Here is a 23,350-nt window from a genome sequence, read left to right on the forward strand (position 1 = left end):
GTTTTTATTATCTTGTACCGTCTGCCAGATGGTAATAGTTCAAAAAAAGGGTGCCCAGGATGAGATGGATCTTTAAGAATGTTTTGAACTTTCTTAAGGCAGCGGGAGCTATAAAACTCTTCCAAAGAGGGGAGAGGGCAACCAATGATCCTCTGGGCAATGACATTGATCCCCTGAAGTGCTGTCTTATCCGCCACTGTGCAATTGGCAAACCATATACAGATGCAGTAAGTTAAAATACTCTCTATGGTGCAGCGGTAGAAGGCCAACAGCAGTTTTTCATTCAGTTGTTGTTTCCTGAGAAGTCTCAGGTAGTATAATCTCTGCTGGCCCCTTTTGACCAGTGCTGCAATGTGAGAGTCCCAGGTCAGGTCCTCTTTTATGATAACACCTTAAACTTAAACTTAACAACTTAAAACTGGCAACTTGCTCCACTCGGTCTCCATTGATAAGCAAGGACTGGATGTCTGATCTGTTCCTTCTATAGTCCACTATAAGCTCCTTAATCTTATTTGTGTTTTGTTAATCATAGTTTAATACTGGAATAGAGTCTCCATGAGCAACAAGATCCACCCATGAGATGTTTAATAATCTCTTTTCTTTCCAGGAAAATTTAGTTCCATACAATAACAAATAACAGCTCTTTTTGGTTTGCTTTTACGTGCAACTATAAAGAATGTTCAGTTTTCTTCAAATGTCCAGTTTTCTTTCCTAGAGTAAATTTGACAACCTCTATGGCTGCCGAGAATCCCTCATTGATGGAATTAAGCGTGCTACTGATGTCATGATTGCGGGAAAAGTGGCTGTTGTAGCAGGCTATGGTGATGTTGGCAAAGGTTGTGCTCAAGCCTTGAGAAACTTTGGTGCTAGAGTCATCATCACAGAAATTGACCCCATCAATGCACTGCAAGCTGCTATGGAAGGTCAGAAGCAACTTGGTTATATGCTACAAGATGGCATTGCCTTGGTTATGTATTAATTTGATCGCTGAACATTGACTGTAATTTGATAATGTAGTGCTTTTCTAGCATCCAGTATTTGGCTAGAAAAACTGATCCAAGACTCTAGTATAGTGTCAGAAAAACCTCCCTTAATCACATGATTGCCATTATATTCAGTACCCATTGTCCTGGAGCTGACCTGTTCTTTTTTTCCCTCCCCTTGCATGGTGAAGAGATTGGAGAAGAAATTAGAAGAGAGTAAGCAGGCACACAATGGAGAAGATATATTTTCAGCAATTTGCTGCTGCCAGCTGCTGCCACCATACTCATTATGTGGCTGCTTATTCTGTTCTAATCCCTGGCTTCCTTGCAGCGTAGCATCCTATTGGGGGAGTGATTGGTAGCCATCTGCCAAAGCTGGGTGACACTGGGCAGAGTAAGAGATGGCTCTGAAACCATTTGCCAAGTCTTGGCTCCATCACAATCCCCTCCTTTTAGTCAAACATTTCTTCACATCAGAGCAGCAACCACCATGAGGACTCTTTATTTTTGCCAAGGCCAGTTAACTTTCCCCTGCAGCTTCCACCCTGGGCTGGCTTGAGTCAAATTTTAAACGGATTTTAAATTGGAATGTTTTAATTACGGCCAAAATTATTTAATTATTTTAAACAGATTTTAGATTTTGTATGCTTCGTATGTATGTCTTGTTTTTACTTTGGCTGTTCACCGCCCTGAGTCCTACATTGGAGAAGGGCGGTATAGAAATTTAAACAAATAAATAAAAAATGAAAAAGGAGATGTAAGCCTGCACTACCTAAGCCAGCCTTCAGGCACCTCCCTTTTCAGGGGCACTGGGGTGGAGTCCAGACATGTGCAACTCCTTGTCAATCTTGTCCCATCCTTTACCTCTGCCCAAGTCTGTAAAGCAAGAGAGAGGAAACACCCACATGCCTCTCTCTCCCCAGCCCCTGTAGAGGCCCCTATTGAAGCCCAGATGACTCCTGTGCTCCCCTTTATGCTAACTGCAACCTCTGTTCCCTCATGGCCACCCCAGAAAGGAAGGCTCCTGCCAAGTGATTTCTGTAGGCAATCTCTCCCACCCAGGGGTGAAATCTACTTGCCTTTCCTACTGGTTCGGAAGTGCACGCGCGCCATCGTCATGTCCGATTTTGCGCAGAGGGTCAAAAACAGGTTACTTCCTGGTACACTAAGTAGGCAAAAGTGATTGCTGACACTGGCACATTGCTTTCAATATGATTACTGTCTTCTAATCTCTTTCTCTCCAAAATGAATGCAAACGTTAATTGCCATTCCAGCATTGGGGTGAGCATTCCAAAGGGCAGGAGGTGGTTAGGAGGCAAACAAAATCCATCTGGTAAACTCGCAAGATTTGTTTCTCTCTCCATATATATGTATACATCCAAACTAAACTCTGTTGTTTTTCTGTGTCATATATGTGGGTATATGCATAATTTTGTATTTATTTAGTTAGTCATATTTATGTAGTGTATATTAGAGGTGGATACCCTTCGAGAGCTGTATGCAACGAAATTTCATTTTAATGTATGCCGATTAGTATACATTCAAAGTGATAATAAAGTTAGTCTAAGTCTAAAACCAAGGGGTGAAACTGATTACTTTTGTCAGTTTCAAGTCAGAAAGCACAATTGCAATGATTTCCCACTTAGTGACTGCTTCAGTCAGTGACTTAGATATTGGTCCCAATTGTGGTTGCTAAATGAGGACTACCTTTATTGTGGCTGAAAATAGATAAATTAGAATACCTGTATATATTCCTGCTAAGGTTTTTGTAGGAATAGGAAGAACCATATGGATTAATAGAGCTTTAAAAGCTGTATTTACAAGCTTTGCTTGTTTGGTGATGGTTCACTCTAATCCAGTAGTGATGTATAACAAAGTATATTTTGAAATTATAAATTCACACACACATTGCATAAGGAAGATTGAATCTTTATTGGTTCTGCTGATGCTTTATATTTTTAGAGGTATGCCTGAACTACTTAAGTGCATGCCTTTGGCTATGACGCAACATAATTTTTTTCTTTTTCGGTATTTTCAGGTTATGAAGTTACAACAATGGAAGAGGCCTGCAAGGAAGGCAACATCTTTGTTACTACAACTGGATGTTCAGATATTGTGCAGGGGAGGTATTTATCTTTTTAGATAAATTTACGGCTGGTGTGGCTCCATGTGATATTAAACAGAGATGCAGAATATTGCAGAAGTTGAATTGCTGACATACTTTCTTTGATGGTTTAATTATCTTATTCTCAGTGCTATTTACTCCCAATATAAACCTTTAGGTTTTAGTTGATGAAGTCTGAGAGTCAGATTTCTAAAACAGATTTCAATAGTTCTACATACAGGTAGGCCTTTTTTAATGACCATTTGCAGTTATGACAATGATGAAAAAGTAAACTTATGATCAACCCTTGCTTTACAACCTTTGCAGGTGTATGAAGTAATGCTGAAATAAGATCATAAGCACATTTGCAGTTATACTTAGTGACTGCTGTGCTTAAAACCAAGTTGCCCATCCTAATTGTGGTTGTTAAACAATGACTACCTGTGTATTAAAAATATGGATTTGTTGATAAGCTTAGTTTCCTCTGTCGTAGCTTAGAGTTGAGACTCGCACAGATGTTTGCAGCAAATGATTAACTAATGGTGGAGACATCCATCATGCAAACTTTGGTAGATCCTCTTATTGCCACACATCTGGAAGTCTCCAAAATCCAGTTTCTTGGGTGCCTGCCTAATTACTGTCCCTGAAAAAGATCTTTCTGTTTCATTTCAGGCATTTTGAACATATGAAAGATGATTCCATTGTGTGCAATATTGGGCACTTTGATGTGGAAATTGACGTGAAATGGCTGAATAAAAATGCTATGGAGATTGTAAATATCAAACCTCAGGTTAGTACATCTAATCTCAGTTCCTATCTTTCAGGTACACACAAAAGTATGTGTGTTAATAACTGTAACAGATTGTGGAGAGCCTGAGAAAAGAATGAATGGGAACATAGAACAGCTTATGTCATAAACGGCAACTTAATCCTGGTGGAGAGATATCTGGAAAGAGGAATTTTAAAGCATTCAAAGAGACTCCATCTTAATGAACACATTATAAATAAACCTAAGAAACTCCTTGCAGTGAAGTTGCTACTTAGTCAAGTAATAAAATTTCTGCAAGGAAGCAACTGAGCTACATAGAGTTTCTTCTGTCAGATCCTGTTGCAGTTTCTAAGATTCTATATTTATCCAAGCATAAAAATTATTGTACTGAAATCTGGTTTATTGTTGTAAATCAGAGGTCCAGGCTTTTGCTCTGTTCCAAGATGTCTTTCCCCCTTTTGCAGAGAGCTTTATTTTTATACACTTTTACAGAAGCAGATAAAATTTATTTAATTGTTTTAAATTGCTTTTAATTTTTATATTGTCATGGTTTTATTTTTGGCTGTACACCGCCCTGAGTCATTCGGGAGAAGGGCGGTATAGAAATTTAATAAAATAAAATAATAAAATAAATAAATAAAAGACTGGACAGTAACAGTATTATAATCGGATAGAAATTATTCACCCCCTCTCAAGATGCCATCCTCTCTAGGTGAGATAATGCAGATCAAAGCCAAGAATTAGATCATAGAAGCAGGAAAGACCACAGCACATGAGCTAAGGCAGTGTGCTGCTCGAAGCCTGGCACCGTGACCTTTGACCTACCTCTACATGCCACTCTGTTTTGTTTTATTTGTCAGGCCATCCTCTTACGAGGGGCCAAAAAAGGGGTTGTTATCAGGATAGGAATATCCCTGCAGTTGTTTATACAAGGCATAAACCTGACCCTGAGGCAGCGTAAGAGGGGGTTTAGGGCGAAATGCAGTAATACATATGTTACAAAAAGAGGGAAGACACTGAACAAAACAGCACCCACCAATTAGAATAGCACAAATGATGACTGAATAACGTAGGATGTTTCCCAGTAAGTCTGTAGGTAACCAAGACCAAAGACTTTCCCACCAAGATCCTAAAGTATCAATTTTTATATCAGAGGCCAAATTATGTAAAATGTTAAGTTGATGCTGAATGTTCCGTGACTCATCTGAAATGTTAAAGCAACAAAGTCCTTCAAAACTTTCACAACCCAAATGCTGGCGTAGAAGCAAATAATCAACAGCAGCGCGATTTTGAAGAATAGCTTTTCTAAAAGCTTGCAGCTCATGATTGATTGCTGAAATCGCTGAAGAAGTGGCATTAATGGCTTTTGCTACATTACACGCAATAGCATTAAAATTCCGATGAGCACGCGAAGCAAGTGTTGGCATACTCACCATAGATATAGCCAATGATCTGTATTCTGCTTTACTAAGTAAAGCTATTTCAGAATTACAAGTGTCATCTAGGGTGACCCCACGCTGAATACGGCTCGAGTGAAGTTGTTGTTTAGAAAGCAAAACAGGAACCAACCAGCTAAGACAACACTGTGCTTCACTTATATTAGCAGGAATATAATTAAAGGTTTCTTGACCACATGTAAAAAACCACCCTTGCGGTAGCCAAACATGAGCAAAATTAAAGGAAGCTTCCTCAAAAGCTGTACAGTTTAAAACAGGTTAACTAACACGAAGACAGTGAGGATTTTTGCTTGAAGAAGTACAATTAATCATTTTTACACATGTTACATTTTCAGGGACCGCCACCACTGGAGTATGCAAATCAAGTGCCTTAGGAGGTGGATAATATGCAGCTATCCCCCAACTAGCTATAGTCTTATAGTTATAGTGCCCTTTTAACAAGTATCTACCCAAGCCAGTAAGGTTCTGAATTACAGTAGTACGGGTACAAACAGGGATTAAACATGTAGAAAACAAATTTTCCATATCATAAGCTTCAGACAAACAAAAGGCATCAGTTTGTGTGATGTTTGCAAGCTGCACCCATAGGTTTTGTTTCATCCGTTGTTCAAAATAATGTTTAGGTGGGATGGCAGCTGCTGATGCCGAAGTACAGTTATTAACAATCAAGCACAAACAAATTATGACTAAATTAAAACCGCAAAAATGGCAGCGCACAAATTCTCGGGTGTTTGTTCCACTTGTTGCTGCTGCAGTACTGCCTGCGCTTTGGTGGTCAAATTCTTCACATCTCCCCATGTCACAGGATGACTGGCATGATGGGATCGGGTTGGTCACTGCACCGTCTGTAGAGTCACCTTTGCCACCTCTGGGACTGTTAGTACCATGGGGTTAGTACCATGACATCCTTGGCTGGATGAACACAACGTGCTGGTACTCACAAGGGTCCTGTAGATGTAAGCACAGCAGCATAGCCACGCCCCCAAGTAATCAAAGGGACCGGTCCTAACCATGTTTTGTCAGGTAATGCTCTATAATATACCAGAGGAGGAGGCAAATTTGTTTTTTGTTGAAAATGCGTCTGATAAGCAGTCGAATTAGAAATTGAAAAATTCAATTGATTCAAAGTAAATAAAACTTGTAACCTGTTGTGTTACCCATGACAAATTTGGGACCCAAGAGCCCTCTTTTTTTATTTGTTTGTGAAAGCAGTCCTTAAAGGACCTATTAGCACGTTCCACAATGGCTTGACCTGTGGAATTATAGGGAAGACCATGAGTAATAACAATATTACAGGTTGTACAAAGTTGCAAAAAAGCATGTGAAGAATAGGCAGGCCCATTATCTGTTTTTAAAGAAGAGGGCTTGCCCAGAGCTGTGATGGCTGAAAAAAGATGAGAAATAATATGATTAGCTGTTTCCCCTTGTTGAGGGGTAGCCCAAATTGCTCCAGAATAGGTATCAATAGATAAATGAATATATTTCCAAGGAGCCAAAGAAGGAACATGGGTAACATCCATTTGCCATAATTGATTAGAGGTGAGGCCACGGGGATTAATCCCAGTATCTTCTGAAGGGGATGCCCCAGAACATTGGGGACAGGATGAGCTTAGCTTGCTCTAGTGGAATGTGGCAAGCTTGTGCCAGCCCCCTGGCATTTTGATGAAAAAAAGAATGACTAAAAAATGGACCTGTAAACAAAGTAGGTAAAACATGAACAACAGCATCAGCATGACTGTTGCCTTCAGAAAGAGGCCCAGGAAGGGATGCGTATGTGAGAGACAAAATACAAATGCTTCCGGTCTTGTAGTAATTGCTGTAAAGTGAGAAATAAAGCCATAAAATTGGAGTCAATCCTGGGTGTGATGTAAGCACCTGGAAGATTAAAAATAAGTTGACACACATACTGAGAGTCAGAGATCAGATTAAAAGGCTGTTGAGAAAAAAAAAGTGTGGAAAGCTAACAGCAGACAATTCTGAGCGCTGAGGTGAAAACTGTCCTGCAGTGTAAGATATTTTCCAGATGTTGTCATGAGAATCCTTGTAAGCAATCGCTCCTCTCGTTTGTCCTCCATCAGAAAAAAACATAAGAGCTTGCGGTAGTGGAGAAGAAGAAAGTAATGAGCGAATAGGAAAGGAGGAAGTCATTAAGCAAGCAAACCTAGGATCTTTAGGCTAATGATATGAAATACAGCCTACATAGTCAGTTAGAGAACACTGAAGAGATAAATTATTCTGAAAATAAAAGTGAAAGTCAGATTTTGAGATAGGAAGAACAATATTTATTAAATCAGTTCCATTTCTTCGACAGGCTCGAGTACCCCCCAAGGTTATAATTTCAGCTATAGCTTGGATAAAGGGTAAAACATTTTGAATTGGTGTATTTGGCAAATAAAGCCATTCAATACAATATACTTTTTGCTGTTCTAAAACAGCCAATACTCCTGTGGGCAGTTTACTAGTAGGAAATATTAACAGAGATAGCTGACAATCTCTATGAGAGATTTGATCCACAAACTGAGTACTCAAGATGTTATTAATTTTCTCAACTGTAGCAAATACTACAGATGGAACTATAATTAAATCTTCTGGCTTTTTTCCTTTAGTCTTAAAGGAAATTAAGTTTTCTTAATTAAATTAAATTAAATTTAGTTTTAAATTTCTGGGGTTTTAAATTGAGCCAAATCTATTTAATCATTTTAATTTTTAACTGCTGTTTTGTCTTGTGTTTTTAAATAGGCTGTACACCGCCCTGAGTCCTTCGGGAGAAGGGCGGTATAGAAATAAAATTATTATGATTATGATGATGATGATGATGATGATGATTTATTATTATTATTATTATTTTAGTCAATAACTCAAATAATGGATGAAGTAAATGCATAGGTAAAGAAAAATATGGGCAGACCCAATTAATAGTACCCAGCAATTGTTGCAAATTTACTAAGGAAATAACTTTGGGTAACTTTAAATGAGGAAAAGCCGGAGCAGAAAATGACTGCAACATTTTATGTCCTAAATACAGATAAGGAGCGTGCAGCTCTATTTTTTCTGGGGCAATTTGCAATCCATAGACACATAAATCATTTTGTATTTCAGAAAGCCAATTAGGTTGTATTTTTGGTGCTCCAATTAAAATGTCATCCATATAATGATAAACCAAAGCCAATGGATGACGTTTGCGAAAAGGGGCTAATGCCTCAGTAACATAAAATTGACATAATGTGGGATTATTCAACATTCCCTGTGGTAAAACCATCCAGTGATAGCGTTTATTGGGTTCTGAATGGTTCACCGCAAGTACTGTAAATGCAAACTTTTCCTGATCAGAGGGACACAAAGGAATGGAAAAGAAACAATCCTTTAAGTCAATTACCATCACCTCATGATCTGGGGGAATCAGATTAGGATTTGGTGTCCCGCACTGCAAGGGGCCCATAGGTTAAATACATGCATTCACAGCTTGAAGATCATGTAAAAAAACGCCATTTGCTACACTTCTTTTTTTATCACAAACACAGGTGTATTCCATGGACTAGTGGATGGCACAACATGACCCACAAGCAGCTGATCTTTAACTAACTGGTGGAGAGCTGTTAATTTTTCGTGTGATATGGGCCGTTGATCAATCCACACTGGTTCTTTAACCATCCAAGTCAGCGGGAGGGCAGTAATTTCAGCCCTCCAAAGTGAGGTTGGCCCCCAGTTTACTGAGCAGGTCGCGCTCCCAAAGGCTGACATGAATATCTAATATAAAAGGGTGGACCTGAATGACCAAATCTAAATTAGGCAAGTGAGCTGAAATAAATTCTGCACTTTGACGTGCACTTTGTCGACCCCCCCCCCACTTGGGCAGGGCTCAATTGGCCAGGCAGCAGGCCACTGCTTGGCAGAGATTACTGAAACATCCGCTCCAGTGTCCAAAATCCCCTCAAAGGGCTTACCCTGCAACACAATGATCTGATGGGGCCGTTGGAATGTTATCGGGGTAGTGATGGCAGCTATGATAGAAGTGGCTGGGTCAGTAGCCATCTGTCCCTCTCTCCTTTTGCTTTCCCTCTGCCGGGACAAAATAAGGCAAAAGCAGGAGTTGAGCAGGGCTAGTATAAATGGGCAAAGTTTGGGGCAAATTGGTCCACAATTGAACATAAATAATCCCAGTGTAGTCTGAATCTATCACTCCAGGAATGACAAAAATACCTTTTTTACCCGTGCTTGATCATGGGAGGACAAGTCCTACATAATTTTCTGTTAAAGGGCCTGATAATTGGGATGGAATTACTTGAACCTCTCCATGAAATTTAAAATTTGCTTTCTCCTGCAGGATTAAATCAATACCGGCACTACCTTTTGTAGCTGCAGTAGTATTTTATATTGTTGATTTATTGTCTCTGTTTGGACTGGGGCAAGAGACCGGCCCAGCCGGCCGTTTCCCGACACCAAGCGACATTTGCTTGCCCAATGATAACCTTTCTGACACTTTGGGCATTTTGTTTTCAGCCTTGATCCCTGATGAAAGGGAGGGCGATATGTTATGGACATACCCCCCCTGGATTTCGACACTTTCTTTTAAAATGACCAGGTTTGCCACAATTATAACATTTTCCTTGAAGTTTGCTGCCTTGTGATAAAGCATCTGCTAACAAATTAGTTTGATAGGAGATTGTTCCTATATCCTAGCATGCTTTAATCATATCTGCCAAATCAGGATCTTTTCCCAGCCCAACAATTGCTCTTCGACACTCAGAAGTGGCGTTGCCTTTTGCCAGCCTCATCAACAACTCATTTTGAGCTTCAGAATTGTCTGTCGCCGTAAAGCATCCTGTAATCTGTTAATAAAATCAGGATACGGTTCATTAGCCTTCTGCCTGATGTTAGAGAAGGCTTGTTGAGGTTTGCCAGAGACAGGCACTTTTCTGAAGGCTCGATAAGCACATTCAGAAGAAACTTACAAAGTGGCTGCTGGCAGAATAACCTGAGCATCAACTGGAGCAAAAGGACCAGATCCATACAATTGATCAGAAATAAATGCTCCTCCCGAGTGGAGGGCACGTATGGCACATTGATGTTTAAATTCACTATCCCAAACTACATATTGCACTGGAGTAAGCAACATGCGAAAGGTAGTTTTCCAATCTTCAGGTACTAAAATATGATTTCTCATCAAGGCTTCTAATATTCCCTGCATATAAGTACTTCCCAACCCCATATCTCTAATTCATTTTCTAAATTCTGTTAAAATTGCATAAGACAAAGGACGAAATTCCACTATTTGAGCCCCATTCTGATCTAATTGGCTTAGGACCTGTGTACTTGTGGGACCGCCTACTACCTTGAAAGAGGCGGTGGTGAGGCCTCTCCTCAAGAAGCCGTCCCTGGATCCGGCAATATTGGCCAACTATCGTCCTGTCTCCAACCTTCGCTTTATGGCGAAGGTTGTTGAGAGTGTGGTCGCACGACAGTTTCCGCAATTCCTGGAGGAAACATCTTATCTAGATCCGTTCCAGTCGGGTTTCAGGTCTGGGCACAGCACAGAAACGGCATTGGTCACGTTGGTTGATGATCTCTGGAGGGCTCGGGACAGGGGTTGTTCCTCTGTTCTGGTCCTGTTAGACCTCTCAGCGGCTTTTGATACCATCGACCATGGTATCATGCTGCACCGGCTGGAAGAGTTGGGGGTGGGAGGCACCGTGTTGCGGTGGTTCTCCTCCTTTCTCTCCGACCGGTCGCAGTTTGTGTTGGCAGGGGGGCAGAGGTCGACCTCGAGGCCTCTCATTTGTGGAGTGCCGCAGGGATCGGTCCTCTCGCCCCTTCTGTTCAACATTTATGTGAAGCCGCTGGGTGAGATCATCCGTGGCTTTGGGGTGAGATACCACCAGTACGCTGATGACACCCAGCTGTACATCTCCACCCCAGGCCACCCCAACGATGCCCTTGAAGTGATGTCCCAGTGCCTGGAGGCTGTACGGGTCTGGATGGGGAGGAACAGGCTCAAGCTCAACCCTTCCAAGACTGAGTGGCTGTGGCTCCCGGCATCCCGATATAGTCAGTTGACTCCATCACTGACTATTGGGGGCGAGTCATTGGCCCCCACAGAGAGGGCTCGCAATCTGGGAGTCCTCCTGGATATGCAGCTGTCCTTGGAGGAACATCTGACGGCTGTAACCAGGGGGACCTTTTGTCAGGTTCGCCTGATTCGCCAGTTGCGGCCCTTTCTTGATCGGGATTCCCTGTGCACAGTCACTCACGCCCTCGTCACCTCTCGCCTTGACTATTGCAACGCTCTCTACATGGGGCTCCCCTTGAGGAGCACCCGGAGGCTCCAGCTGGTCCAGAACGCAGCAGCGCGGGTAGTGACGGGAGCAGCATGGCGCTCCCATGTAACACCGCTCCTGCGCGAGCTGCACTGGCTCCCAGTTGTCTTCCGGGTGCGCTTCAAGGTGTTGGTTATCACCTTTAAAGCGCTCCATGGCATAGGGCCTAGCTATCTTCGAGACCGCCTGCTGCTACCAACGACCTCCCATCGACCCGTGCGCTCCCACAGAGAGGGCCTCCTCGGGGTGCCATCAGCCAGACAATGTAGGCTGGTGACCCCCAGGGGGAGAGCCTTCTCTGTGGGGGCACCTACCCTCTGGAATCAGCTCCCCCCAGAGATAAGGAGAATCCAAGACCTCAGTGCCTTCCGTCGCGCCCTTAAAACCCATTTATTTAAACAAGCCGGGCTGGCTTAAGATGAAATTTTTAACTGTTTTTAAATGTTTTAAACGTTTTTAATTGGTAAATGAGTTTTAATTGGGCCAAATTTATATATCTTTTAATTGTTTTTAATATTTGTTCTGCATGTTTTTTTAATCTGGCTGTACACCGCCCTGAGTCCTTAGGGAGAAGGGCGGTATAGAAATCCAATATAAAATAAAAATAAAAAATAAATAAAATACCACCAATAGCCTCCCATAGGCCGGTACGCTCCCATAGAGAGGGGCTCCTCCGGGTGCCGACAGCCAAACAATGCCGACTGGCGGCCCCCAGGGGGAGAGCCTTCTCTGTGGGGGCACCTACTATCTGGAACGAGCTCCCCCCAGAGATACGGAGGATCCCGGATCTGCGCACCTTCCGCCGCACCTTAAAGACCTTACTATTTCACCAGACCGGCCTGGCCTAATTTCCCCCCCTTTTATAAAAGATTTTTAAAATTTTAAATATTTTTTAGTATTTTATATATTCAATTTTAAATTGGTTTTAAAAGTTTGGGATTTTAAATTTGTCGGGGCCAAAATTATCTAATTTGATTTTATTCTATTTTTAAATTTTGTATGTATGTGTTTTTATTGTTTGGCTGTGCACCGCCCTGAGTCCTTCGGGAGTAGGGCGGTATAGAAATCTAACTAACTAACTAACTAACTAACTAACTAACTAACTAACTAACTAACTAACTAACTAACTAACCCGTAACATGCACTGGACAAACAGAAAGCATATCAGCAATTTTGTCTATATTCCCTCCCCCCTTTGTCTAACTGTTTCTCTAAAATCTGCCTAATGGGGGTGTACAGTGGCCGTGGGGATGCAATAGAATTATCTCCTTCAGCAGGAGCTGATGGTTCAATTAAAGATGGTTTTGGGGTGACAATTTTAATTTTATCATAATCAGGTGGAGGGCTTGTAGTTAATTGTTGCCCTTCCAAAGCATCAGAGCCATATTTTTCTATTGCCTGACAGCATTGATACCATTGATGTAATATTTTCACAGGAGCCCGAAGTTCAAGATGTAATGTATGTCCTATCCTTGTCCAGTCCCTTAAACGAAGTGACCCCCTTTCAGGGTACCAGGGACAATCTTTCCCTATCTCAACTACTGGTTTCCTTATATCAGTCTTGCACGTTGTGATGCCGGACTTGTGCAAAAGGAATCTTAGTTCCTGCACATGAGTTTGCTGATATTGAGACAGATTGCAGCCCATAATTTACCACTAGGGATCCCGAAGGATGAAAGGCGCGCCAATAGGGGTCTATTCCAGACGATGATAAATATGTTAAGGATGCTGCTCCCCACGGAGGGTGTCCCTGCTTCGAGCGCCAGATGTTGTAAATAGGAGGTCCAGGTTTTTTTCTGTTCCAAGATGACTCTCCCCCTTTTGCAGAGAGCTTTATTTTTATACACTTTTACAGAAGCAGATAAAAGACTGGACAGTAACAGTATTCTAATTGGATAGAAATTATTCACACACACACACACACCCCGCTCAAGATGCCATCCTCTCTAAGTGAGATAATGCAAATCAAAGCCAAGAATTAGATCATAGAAGCAGAAAAGACCACAGCGCATGAGCTAAGGCAGTATGCTGCTTGAAGCCTGGCACCGTGACCTTTGACCTACCTCTACAGTTTATTCTTGCTTTCCTGAGCTTGCCCAGTTACATGGGGTTTGACGCTAGTGGGTTACCATGCTGTGATTGAGAATTACCAAGCATCACAAAACATCAAATCACTTCAGATTTTTTGGCAAAGTGATTTAACCTTATAAAATCTAACTTAGATGCATTATAGCCAGTTGAGGATGCATCTTTTGCTAGTTTAATCTGTCTAAATCCCATTTGACACAAGATGAGTTTGTTGTTGTCACTGCTTCATGTTGTCTCGTGCTCCTCTAATGAAGCTTTCTAGCCAGAGTTGCTATCTCCTGCTGTGGTGAATATTTCTGGGTATCATATAGCAAATCCACATTTCCACCTTGTCCTTCCTTATCATATGGAGCTACTGTTTTTCATTTATTCATAGGTAACTGGATATCTGGTGTCTTTCAGAAACACATGCTTCAATATTACTGTGGGGTTTTTTTGAAGATATTTTCCAGCGCAGTTTTGAAACAGTCCAGGTGCTAAGATAAATAATTCAATAGGAGCACATCAAAAACATTTCTTATCCCTTTATGTAGTTTAATTTTAAAGCTTTCCCCATCTTCCCTAAAATTCCTGAACATTTTATGCAAGCAAGATGTTCTGTAAATTTTTTGCAATTAAAGGAAAGCATGATTTTGATAAGAACCAGCATCTTGGCATTCCTAAGGAAAATGTTATTCTCCTCACGCTTCTTTGAGCTTTATTCCAAGGTGCTTTCTACTCAGAGATAGATAGCCTTTGAACAAGTTTTTTCCACTTTGGTGTTTTGAAGCAAATACATTTAAAATTGTCTTTTTAAACTTGAAATCAAACGCATCTTCCTTGATATTTGATATTAAGCAGATGTCCAAGATAAAGTCTGGTAATTATTTCCTGTATCTCAGCAGTTAGGAATGACTTGGCCAGTTCTTAACCATAGTGTGTTTCGTTATAAGGCTACAGACAAGTAATCTTTTAATGAACATATCATTAATTTGATAGTATTTAGTTATATAATTTCTTTGCATTATTAATAAATATCCTGAAAATGAGATACCTAATACTAAAGATACTAAACAATATTAACAATCTTAATTTTAAAAGCTTTGTTTTTACATTATGTGGCAGATTAATGAATATTAACTGCTTTGAAAAGTGGTCCTTTGAGAGGAACTTTGCTAAAACTTTATTATGTCCTGATGAGATAGCAGCATTCATTTCTGAAATACCTGATGCTGTATGTCAGCCTTCCCAAAGCAGTGTTTTCCAGAAGGATAGGATAATTCCAAGTTTCTCTCCTATAAGTTGGGAATTGTATGGAAGGCGATGCATTATGGAAGTTGTTCGTTAGTTGCTTATACAGAATTAAATAAACATTATTATACAAGGTGGTACTGTTCACTGTGCATTCTTGACTTATCTCTGCAGGTCTCTTGTTATAGAAATAATCAACTTTTTTATTATGAGATTTCTGGTATATTGAAATAGGACACATATAGACAAAGAATTTAAAACAGATATATTTTTAAAAGTGCTTTTTAGATTAATAACATTCCTACACTTCAAGGTAATAAATTCTTTAGTACTGTGTAAATGTCATTTACAACATCAGATTCCGATTCCAGAGAAGATACATAATTGCAGGTTTATCTCACTGAAGTTATAAAACCTGTGGAAAGCTGTTGCACCTTCACCTGAATAAACAGTTGATTTCTGTGGGTTTTTTTTCCTAGCTCTTGGCTATGAAAATCTGATTTAACTATTTTTAATGTTACATTTTAACACGCTTTAACCTCACTTAGTAAGGACATTTGTCACTTCAACTAATTCTATACAATGCGCATTTTAGTTATTTTAAAACAAATGTGTATTTTTTATTTAATTACCCTCTCAGTTTGTTTCAAAGGATAAATTATAACTCAGAAATGAGCAATATATTTTGTCATGTGTTCAATTTGGTTAAATATTTTTCCACAAAATACATGTATATAGTTACAGTGCTGCATCATGTGAAAATAATTTCCCTGTTTTTCACAACTCATACAGCATTGATTTTTTGCAAATTTAATTCATTTCAGTCTGTCATACCATCTGCTTATAATTTTGCAATTTTTAGCTTAAAATATCAATTTAAATATAAGCATTGTAGTTCAGAATAGATCATTTGTTCCATACTATTTCTTTAATCATCTTACTTTTCTGCATTTCATCTTTTAGCAAACACAGAACTGCAAAAATATGTATTATGTTTTATGTAAACCTCCATTATTTTCATATTGGTCTGTTGGCTCATTGCTTAGAAATGAATAGAATTTCAAAGAATATCTGAAATTGATTAGACATAATGACAGTAATCAAATTCTATTACAGAGTTAAACTTGCCTATGGCACATCATTGGGTTATGCCTAGAAATAGAAGTTCTTGTAGAGGAAGAAACTAAAAGTTGTGATCTGATGAAATGCGTAGCCAAAAGTTTCATCCCTTTATACTAAACATAGTAATGCCCAGTGTTCTTTTAGTGGATATTAACTAATATGTAAATATGTGTGGGTCTGGAAGTAATGCTTCCTAACAAAACAAAACAAAATGGTTTTGTTATGTAAATGTTTTCCCTGAATTATGGCTCCCCCACCTTTAAGAGTCCTTTTTCCTACCAAATTCTTGCACCCGAAATTTGCTAATTTATTTTCTGCAGAAATTTTATATTTTTATAGTTGGCTTTCCTCAAAATTTCCTTATGGAAAAACTCAAGTACTCAAATAAAATGACATATATGGAGATGCTAGTGAGGGCTTCCATTTGATACAGTTTTGATGCAGCAGAATTTGTTCTGCTTTAAATTTGGGGGGGAGGGGGGAAGTGTGTACAGGAAATATGGGAAATACTTTATCTGATTACTTTTTAGTTGTCTCAACCAAGCATCCTACACACTGTAGAATTTGCCTACAAAATAACAATGATTCTTGTGTGCCTGTGCCTGAATTCTTGGTGTAATGAAGAAGCATCTTTGTTTGCACTTCTTATTTTCATTGTTCCAGATAGAATATAAAATTGTGGGCATTTCTGACAAAAAATGTAATTCATGGTGTCAGGACAAATTCAGATTGATGGATTCAGCTGTGCATTTTTCAAGATAAATGTCTTTCAAAAATATTATTTTATTTTATCTTATCATTTCCCAACTCAAATTCATTATTCTGGGTGGTTAATAGTGTTAAAAAATTAAAAATTTGAAAAAAACAGAAAAACATAAATAGCAGTTAGGGTAAAAACACTCCTCAGTCGCAAGTTAACATAACTGGTGTATGGGCCCAATCTCCCCCCCTTCTCCCCACAATTGATCCCCACACAATGAAAGACCGAAGTCTGAAAGGCCAACAAAGTCAAGGGCAATCTCTGAGGGGGAATGATATTTCAAAAGGCAGATTTTTTCTTTCTTTCAATCTTGTCCTAGCATCACAACAGAAAAACCTCTCTTCCAGGACCACACTAGGTACCATTCCTTATCAGACAGAGCCTGAAGCATGCCTCTTCTGTCAAACCTAATGAGATGGGTAGACACAATCAGAAATGATCTCTCAAATAACCTGGCTTCCTGCCGTGAAGGGCTTTGTAGATTCCAATCAAGACCTTGTTTTTTAACTTCTACATTTAATTAGGCATAGATAAATAGAATTCCTTTGGTGGATCAGGCTAAGACTTTCCTTGCTCTCTGAGTGTCTCTAGAAATGATTGGATGTTGTAGTGTATTTCATTACTGTGAACAGGCTTCTGTTCGTTTTATAATTCACTGTAACTCAAGAGATATGGGAAAGGAAAGTCAAAAAGATAAAATTTTGCAAGGTCAAAATTTGCTATTTCAGCAAAGTTGGCAATTTCAAAATTATATGATAATTACTTTTCAGATAATTGATCTAAAAGAGAGAGATAAAACTAAAAGTTTCCAATATTTCACTAAGACTATTTTTTACTCATGTCAGAGATTTTAGATCATTTCAATATTCATATTTAAAGACTAGATATATATTTTTTCACCTCAAAATCTGTTCATCTCAGGAAATTTTTTGCATAGGAACATTTTCTGATTCAGAATTTTCTGGAAAGCCCATCGGTTTAGCATAATTTCCTGTGGAGGAAAAATCTCCACAGTAGGATATATGTACAAGAAGCTTTAGTTTCTTTTACTGAGTTACTGTATTCAACAATAAAAATACATACATTGGTGGGTTCTATGTATAGAACTGTCAGGCAGGGTCAGGTTTATACATTAAGTTGCAGTTCAAGGATTTATTGCTGAAACCTGTGTACAAGAATCTAGTCAGCTAAAGTTCAATACTAAATTGCTGCCAGATAAGCATCAATGGAATTCAAGAGGAGTTGTACTTGGACCATTTTCAATGTAATGCATCTAAGCTGATGATTTGCTTAATTCCGCTCCCCCAACTCTGCCTGCTTTTCTTCTACAAGAATTAGAAGATATCCAAGAACTTAGCTGCCTTGATATACGTAAGGGACTGTTTATTTTATCTTGCTTTTAATATATTATTTTTACAGGAAATGCAGTGAATGTAATTTCCTTTTCCTTGTTTTGCAAAATTGCGTATAAAGATTCAATGTATCATTTCATGCCCAGACATGGAACACAGAGATAATTGAGAAAATGGTTGTTCTATTTATGTGATTAAATCAGCAAAGCCTTCTACTGGCATCAGCAGATTTTCTAAATAATGAACTATTCACTCCCAGTATATACACAAAGATTCAATGTATCATTTCAGTTCATCATAAAAAAAGTTGTGATGTTGCATCATCTGGAAGTCCAGCAATGTCTTTCTCCTTTCCAAAAGAGAAAAAAAGTTCTGACAGGTTTTGGTTTTTTGCTTTCATTCAGGTGGACCGCTACACACTGAAAAATGGGCATCATATTATACTTCTGGCAGAGGGCAGGCTGGTGAATTTGGGGTGTGCCATGGGACATCCCAGTTTTGTTATGAGCAATTCTTTTACCAATCAGGTGTTGGCACAAATAGAACTTTGGACAAATCCTGGTAAATATACCATAGGAGTACATTTTCTGCCAAAGAAGGTAAGTGTGTGAATTAAAAAAAGAATGATATGTTTTAGCTGAAATATATAATGTTTGGTATCCAAAGAAAATGTGGGGAAGATAAGGCAAACTTATTTTCAGAATATTCCGTAAAGCTCAATTATCAGTGGTCACATAAATAGATATTCTCTAGGATATTCTGTCCCCAGTCTGGTGCTTCAGAGCTTCCAATAATACACCACCACTATAATTGAGTCTGTCCATCTTGCTGATAGATATCCTCTTGCATACCATGTTATTCAACATTATAGACTTCTTCAGGAAATAATAAAAACACTATTTTATTTCTACTTTAAATATCTGTGGCAAAGTTAGCATAACATGCTAGACCAGTGATGGCTAACCTTTTTGCCATTGCATGCCAGGGGGGACGGGGCGGGGGAGGTTCGCATGCGCGCGTACCCACATCCATAATTCTATGTGCCCCGTCCTGTGCATGCGTGTGCAACCCCCCTCCCCCCCGCTCCTAGCCCGTGATGGCCAGGTAGGCCTGTTTTTCTTTCTCACCTGGCTCCAGATCCTCTCTATGCATCTGGGGAGGGCAAAAATAGCCTTCCCCACTCCCTCAAGGGTCTGAAATGGCCCATTTCCCAACTTCCAGTAGGACAGGAAATGACTTTTTTGCTTTCCCCAGCCTCCAGAGACTGAACCCATGATTTGCTTAGATAGAAAATGATGAAAGCGAATTCTAAAACTTTCCTGAACAATGCTGCAATAATGGAATAGAACAGGGTGTCAAACTTGCGGCATCACATCATCACGTGACGTATCACGACTTTTTTCCCTTTCACTAAACCGGGGGTGGGCATGGCCAGCACATGACGCATCTGGCCCACGAGTTTGACATCCCTTGAATAGATAATCAAAGTATGGAATGTAAATAAGAGACTCTTCCATTAAGACCTAAAAGTTTTAAGTGAACACAACAAAATTGGCTTTATTCATGGTCATGTTTCATTGGCCTATATCAGTTTTTATATAATTTTCAGGAAAGGTGCTATGATGATATATTGGACTGGGTTTCTTAAGAGGGGTATGCAATTCTGCAGCCTAATTTTGGTAACCCCAGAGCATGTCGATATTGTGCTATCCGTCCTTAAAAGCACGCCAATTTTCCTTTTAAAAAATGAAGCCAAAAAAATTAAATGGGCACGGAGTGGGATGGGGTGGAATTATCCTGTTCACCGCAACAATATTTAATTATTGGCCTGCAGTGTTCAGAGAATGACATTTTAAAAAGAATGCCCAGACATGGAACACAGAGATAATTGAGGAAATGGTTGTTCTATCTATGTGGTTAAATCAGCAAAGCCTTCTACTGGCATCAGCAAATTTTCTAAATAATGAACTATTCTCTCCCAGTATATATACCACATACACTCAGCAGATATGCATATCCACCCAGAGGTGGTTTGCAAGAAGTTTTACTTAGGATTTAGCAAATTTGAGCAGCAGATGACAGAATGTGTGTGCAAACACATGCTTAAAGCAAATAATCCCAAATCCCTGTAGAGTTTATCTACAATAAAGGTAAAGGTTCCCCTCGCACATATGTGCTAGTTGTTCCCTACTGTAGTGGGTGGTGCTCATCTCTGTTTCAAAGCCGAAGAGCCAGCGCTATCCAAAGACATCTCCGTAGTCATGTGGCCAGCATGACTAAATGCCAAAGGCACACGGAACGCTGTTACCTTTCCTATTTTTCTACTATTTTTTTACATGCTTTCGAACTGCTAGGTTGGCAGAAGAACCTCTATCTACAATAGGGACGTCAAACTTGCATCGTCATGGTGGTGTCATGTGACGTATCAGGACTTTTTTGCTAAACAGCATGGGTGTGGCCAGCACGTGACATATCCGGCCCATGGGTTGGGAGTTTGACAGTCCTGATTTGGAACAATGAGTTCCAAATCATTATGATCATTAACTTGCTGATTGGGTATATTCCACATAGGGCTAGAAAAAGAACCTAGTCTGAGTCTTTAGTACCTTGACTTTTAGTAGCTTTAGTAGCTTTAAGATATGTGGCCTCCAACTTCCCAGAAAGGCTGGCTGGGGAATTCTGGGAGTTGAAGTCCACCCATTGTAAAGCTACCAAGATTGGGAAACTCTGTTCTAGCATGTTGTTGTCCATTTGTGTGGAAACATTGCTTGATGAAATGATTTGCACATATTTCTAGCATTCACATAATGCTGAATTTCAGCTCCCTAATATCTTTCACCATTGGCCATCTGGAGCTATTCATTAGCATACAGACGACTACATGTTTTCAGCCCATATCAAGTTGTTGCTTCCTATATTAATAACTTTCCACGTTTTTCTTTCAGCTGGATGAAGCAGTAGCTGCTGCTCATCTGGATAAACTCGGTGTGAAGTTAACCAAGCTGAGTGATAACCAGGCCAAGTACCTAGGACTAGCCAAAGATGGCCCCTTCAAACCAGATCATTACAGATACTGAGCAGCTGGCAAAGCCCAAGAGGCTCAAAATTCAAGTCCTCCTGTACTGCGATTTGATCAACAGCCACATAACCTGTCATCTATACTTTCCCACATCTGCCTCTTGTCTTCTCCACCTGCAGCACATCTGCTCTTCCAAAGAAACTTCCAAGAGTCTTTCAAGCAGGTGTCTGATGCTTCAACCAAGGAGTTATGATGCTGGAGAATCAAAATGTGCTTTGCAAATTGTCTTCTCTTCATGGCCTTGTTGTTTTGAATTTTTGAATACACTGATTAAAAATAAACGGTGGGGAGCAGTGAGGAGAAGAAGAAAATATCTCTAAGTCTCTTTTTCACATTAGGGCTTCAGGTTGGGATATGAAATGATACAGTTTAATTTAATGTTTGCTTACATTCAGTCTCAGATGCTGCTTTGATCTGGCTGATGAGGCAAAATGTGCATACATGCAGGCTTTGAAAATACCGTGGAAGGAAATGTCTGGAAGCAATTTATTTACTATGTGGTAAAACTGATTCTGAAAACCTAACTGTGGGCAGGGGGAGCATTCAGTTCTCCAAAGAGGCTATCAGGCATTGTCTGCTCAAGCCTGGTCTGTTTTGTGTCATAAAACAAGTTTATTAAACATCTGGAAAGTGGTCTTGTTTTCATTTTAATTATGTGGGTTAGGAGGATAGTTGCTGTTATTTTATCTAGTGACACCTAGTTTATGCAGCAATTTAAAGGTGCATTGTGCAAATATAACTGGCATATTATGAGTCATTTGTGAATGTAACAGTTTATTTCTCAAAATAGTTACTACTTACTGTCCAGTGGCAGACAGTTGTAGGTCTCCATCCTGTGGCAATGAGTTCCAAAAATTATGTACTGAGTTCCAAAAATTATATATTGAGTGGAATTTGGCAGTGATTTAGAGGAAGCACTGGCATTATCTCTCCATTGAATGTTCTCCATCTAATTATTACTCTAATATTTTATTATTGGCAGCTAAAAATATGGGTAGGTTCTGTTAAGACATAGGTTTTTTGAGTTTTTGAAATGAAGAGCTTAAGATAATTAAAAGAATAATACTGTATAATGCATTGAACTCACATTGTTCAAAATGTGGAATAAAATATTTAGTAAATAAAATAAAAGTATTTAGTGCTGAAATTGATAATCTAATACAGATTAACAAATTAATCTAGTTGAAATTAAACATATTCATTTTTTGCTTGGAAGAAACGTGTAAGAATTCTAGTCCACTGGATAATATATATATATAATTATTACATCCCTTTACCTTAGTTAATACACATTAGTGCTGGCATATAGAGTCCATTTATATAGGCAACACCCTATATCAGGGTTCTCAATTTGATCATAAACAGGTATATAAAATGACCTTAAAAATATAACATTTTCTTAATTTTATGAATTTAGTGTTCATAAAAAGGTGATCTCACTTTATAATGTAAAATGTTGCATTAACTGAATTTAACGAGCTAACGTTGGTTGAAATATGCAGAATGATGCACATTTTAATATAATAGACAAATGAGTATTTCTCAAATTTGCTCTATTAAACCATGAAAATATTCCTTCTTTGACTGCTGCTTCCTCTTTTAGATGTAATAATTATTGTGTACCGATAGAGGTCATGTACATAAAGTATTTGGTTGGAGAGACATGGAATTCTACAACTTGGAGGAAAAATTACCTGGCTTAGTAAATGTCTGAAAACTAATGTAATACTCTGCATTTATTTCATTAAGGCTGATCTGACCCTAATAAGCAAAGAAAAATAAGTTTCTTTTCTAAGTACTTCAAACTTTTCTCATGTTTTTAATATTTTTTAAAAAATGATTATAGCTTCTGTTTTTTTAAAGCAGTACATCTTTATCATGTCCCAAAACTTGATTGAGCATTTTGTCCCAGCTTAAATTATTTCTAGGAATTTAGAAAATAAATAAAATAAAGAGGATCCAAGTCTGGAAATGATTTTGTAAAACTGATTACCTTCAATCTTAAATTGGAGAAATGTTGGGAAATACATTTTATGCATACCTGAGATTGGTGACAATACTTTTCAACTCATCTTGGGTGTAATTAATAAAT

At 39.1% G+C, this 23,350-nt stretch overlaps 1 protein-coding gene across 1 annotated transcript in view; it reads left to right on the forward strand.

The window, feature by feature from the left end:
* AHCY (adenosylhomocysteinase) overlaps positions 1-21,891 on the forward strand; it is a 43,887-nt gene extending 21,996 nt beyond the window's left edge. The window contains exons 6-10 of the mRNA XM_034414032.2: positions 716-923; positions 3,022-3,109; positions 3,760-3,877; positions 18,584-18,778; positions 21,125-21,891. Of these exons, the coding sequence (XP_034269923.1) occupies positions 716-923; positions 3,022-3,109; positions 3,760-3,877; positions 18,584-18,778; positions 21,125-21,256 (741 nt within the window). The 3' untranslated portion in view covers positions 21,257-21,891. The remainder of the gene's footprint in view (positions 1-715; positions 924-3,021; positions 3,110-3,759; positions 3,878-18,583; positions 18,779-21,124) is intronic.
* The last annotated feature ends 1,459 nt before the right edge of the window (positions 21,892-23,350 follow it).

Source organism: Pantherophis guttatus, chromosome 3, assembly GCF_059756535.1.
Source record: "Pantherophis guttatus breed Tessera chromosome 3, ASM5975653v1, whole genome shotgun sequence".
In the NCBI taxonomy this organism is placed as follows: domain Eukaryota; kingdom Metazoa; phylum Chordata; class Lepidosauria; order Squamata; family Colubridae; genus Pantherophis; species Pantherophis guttatus.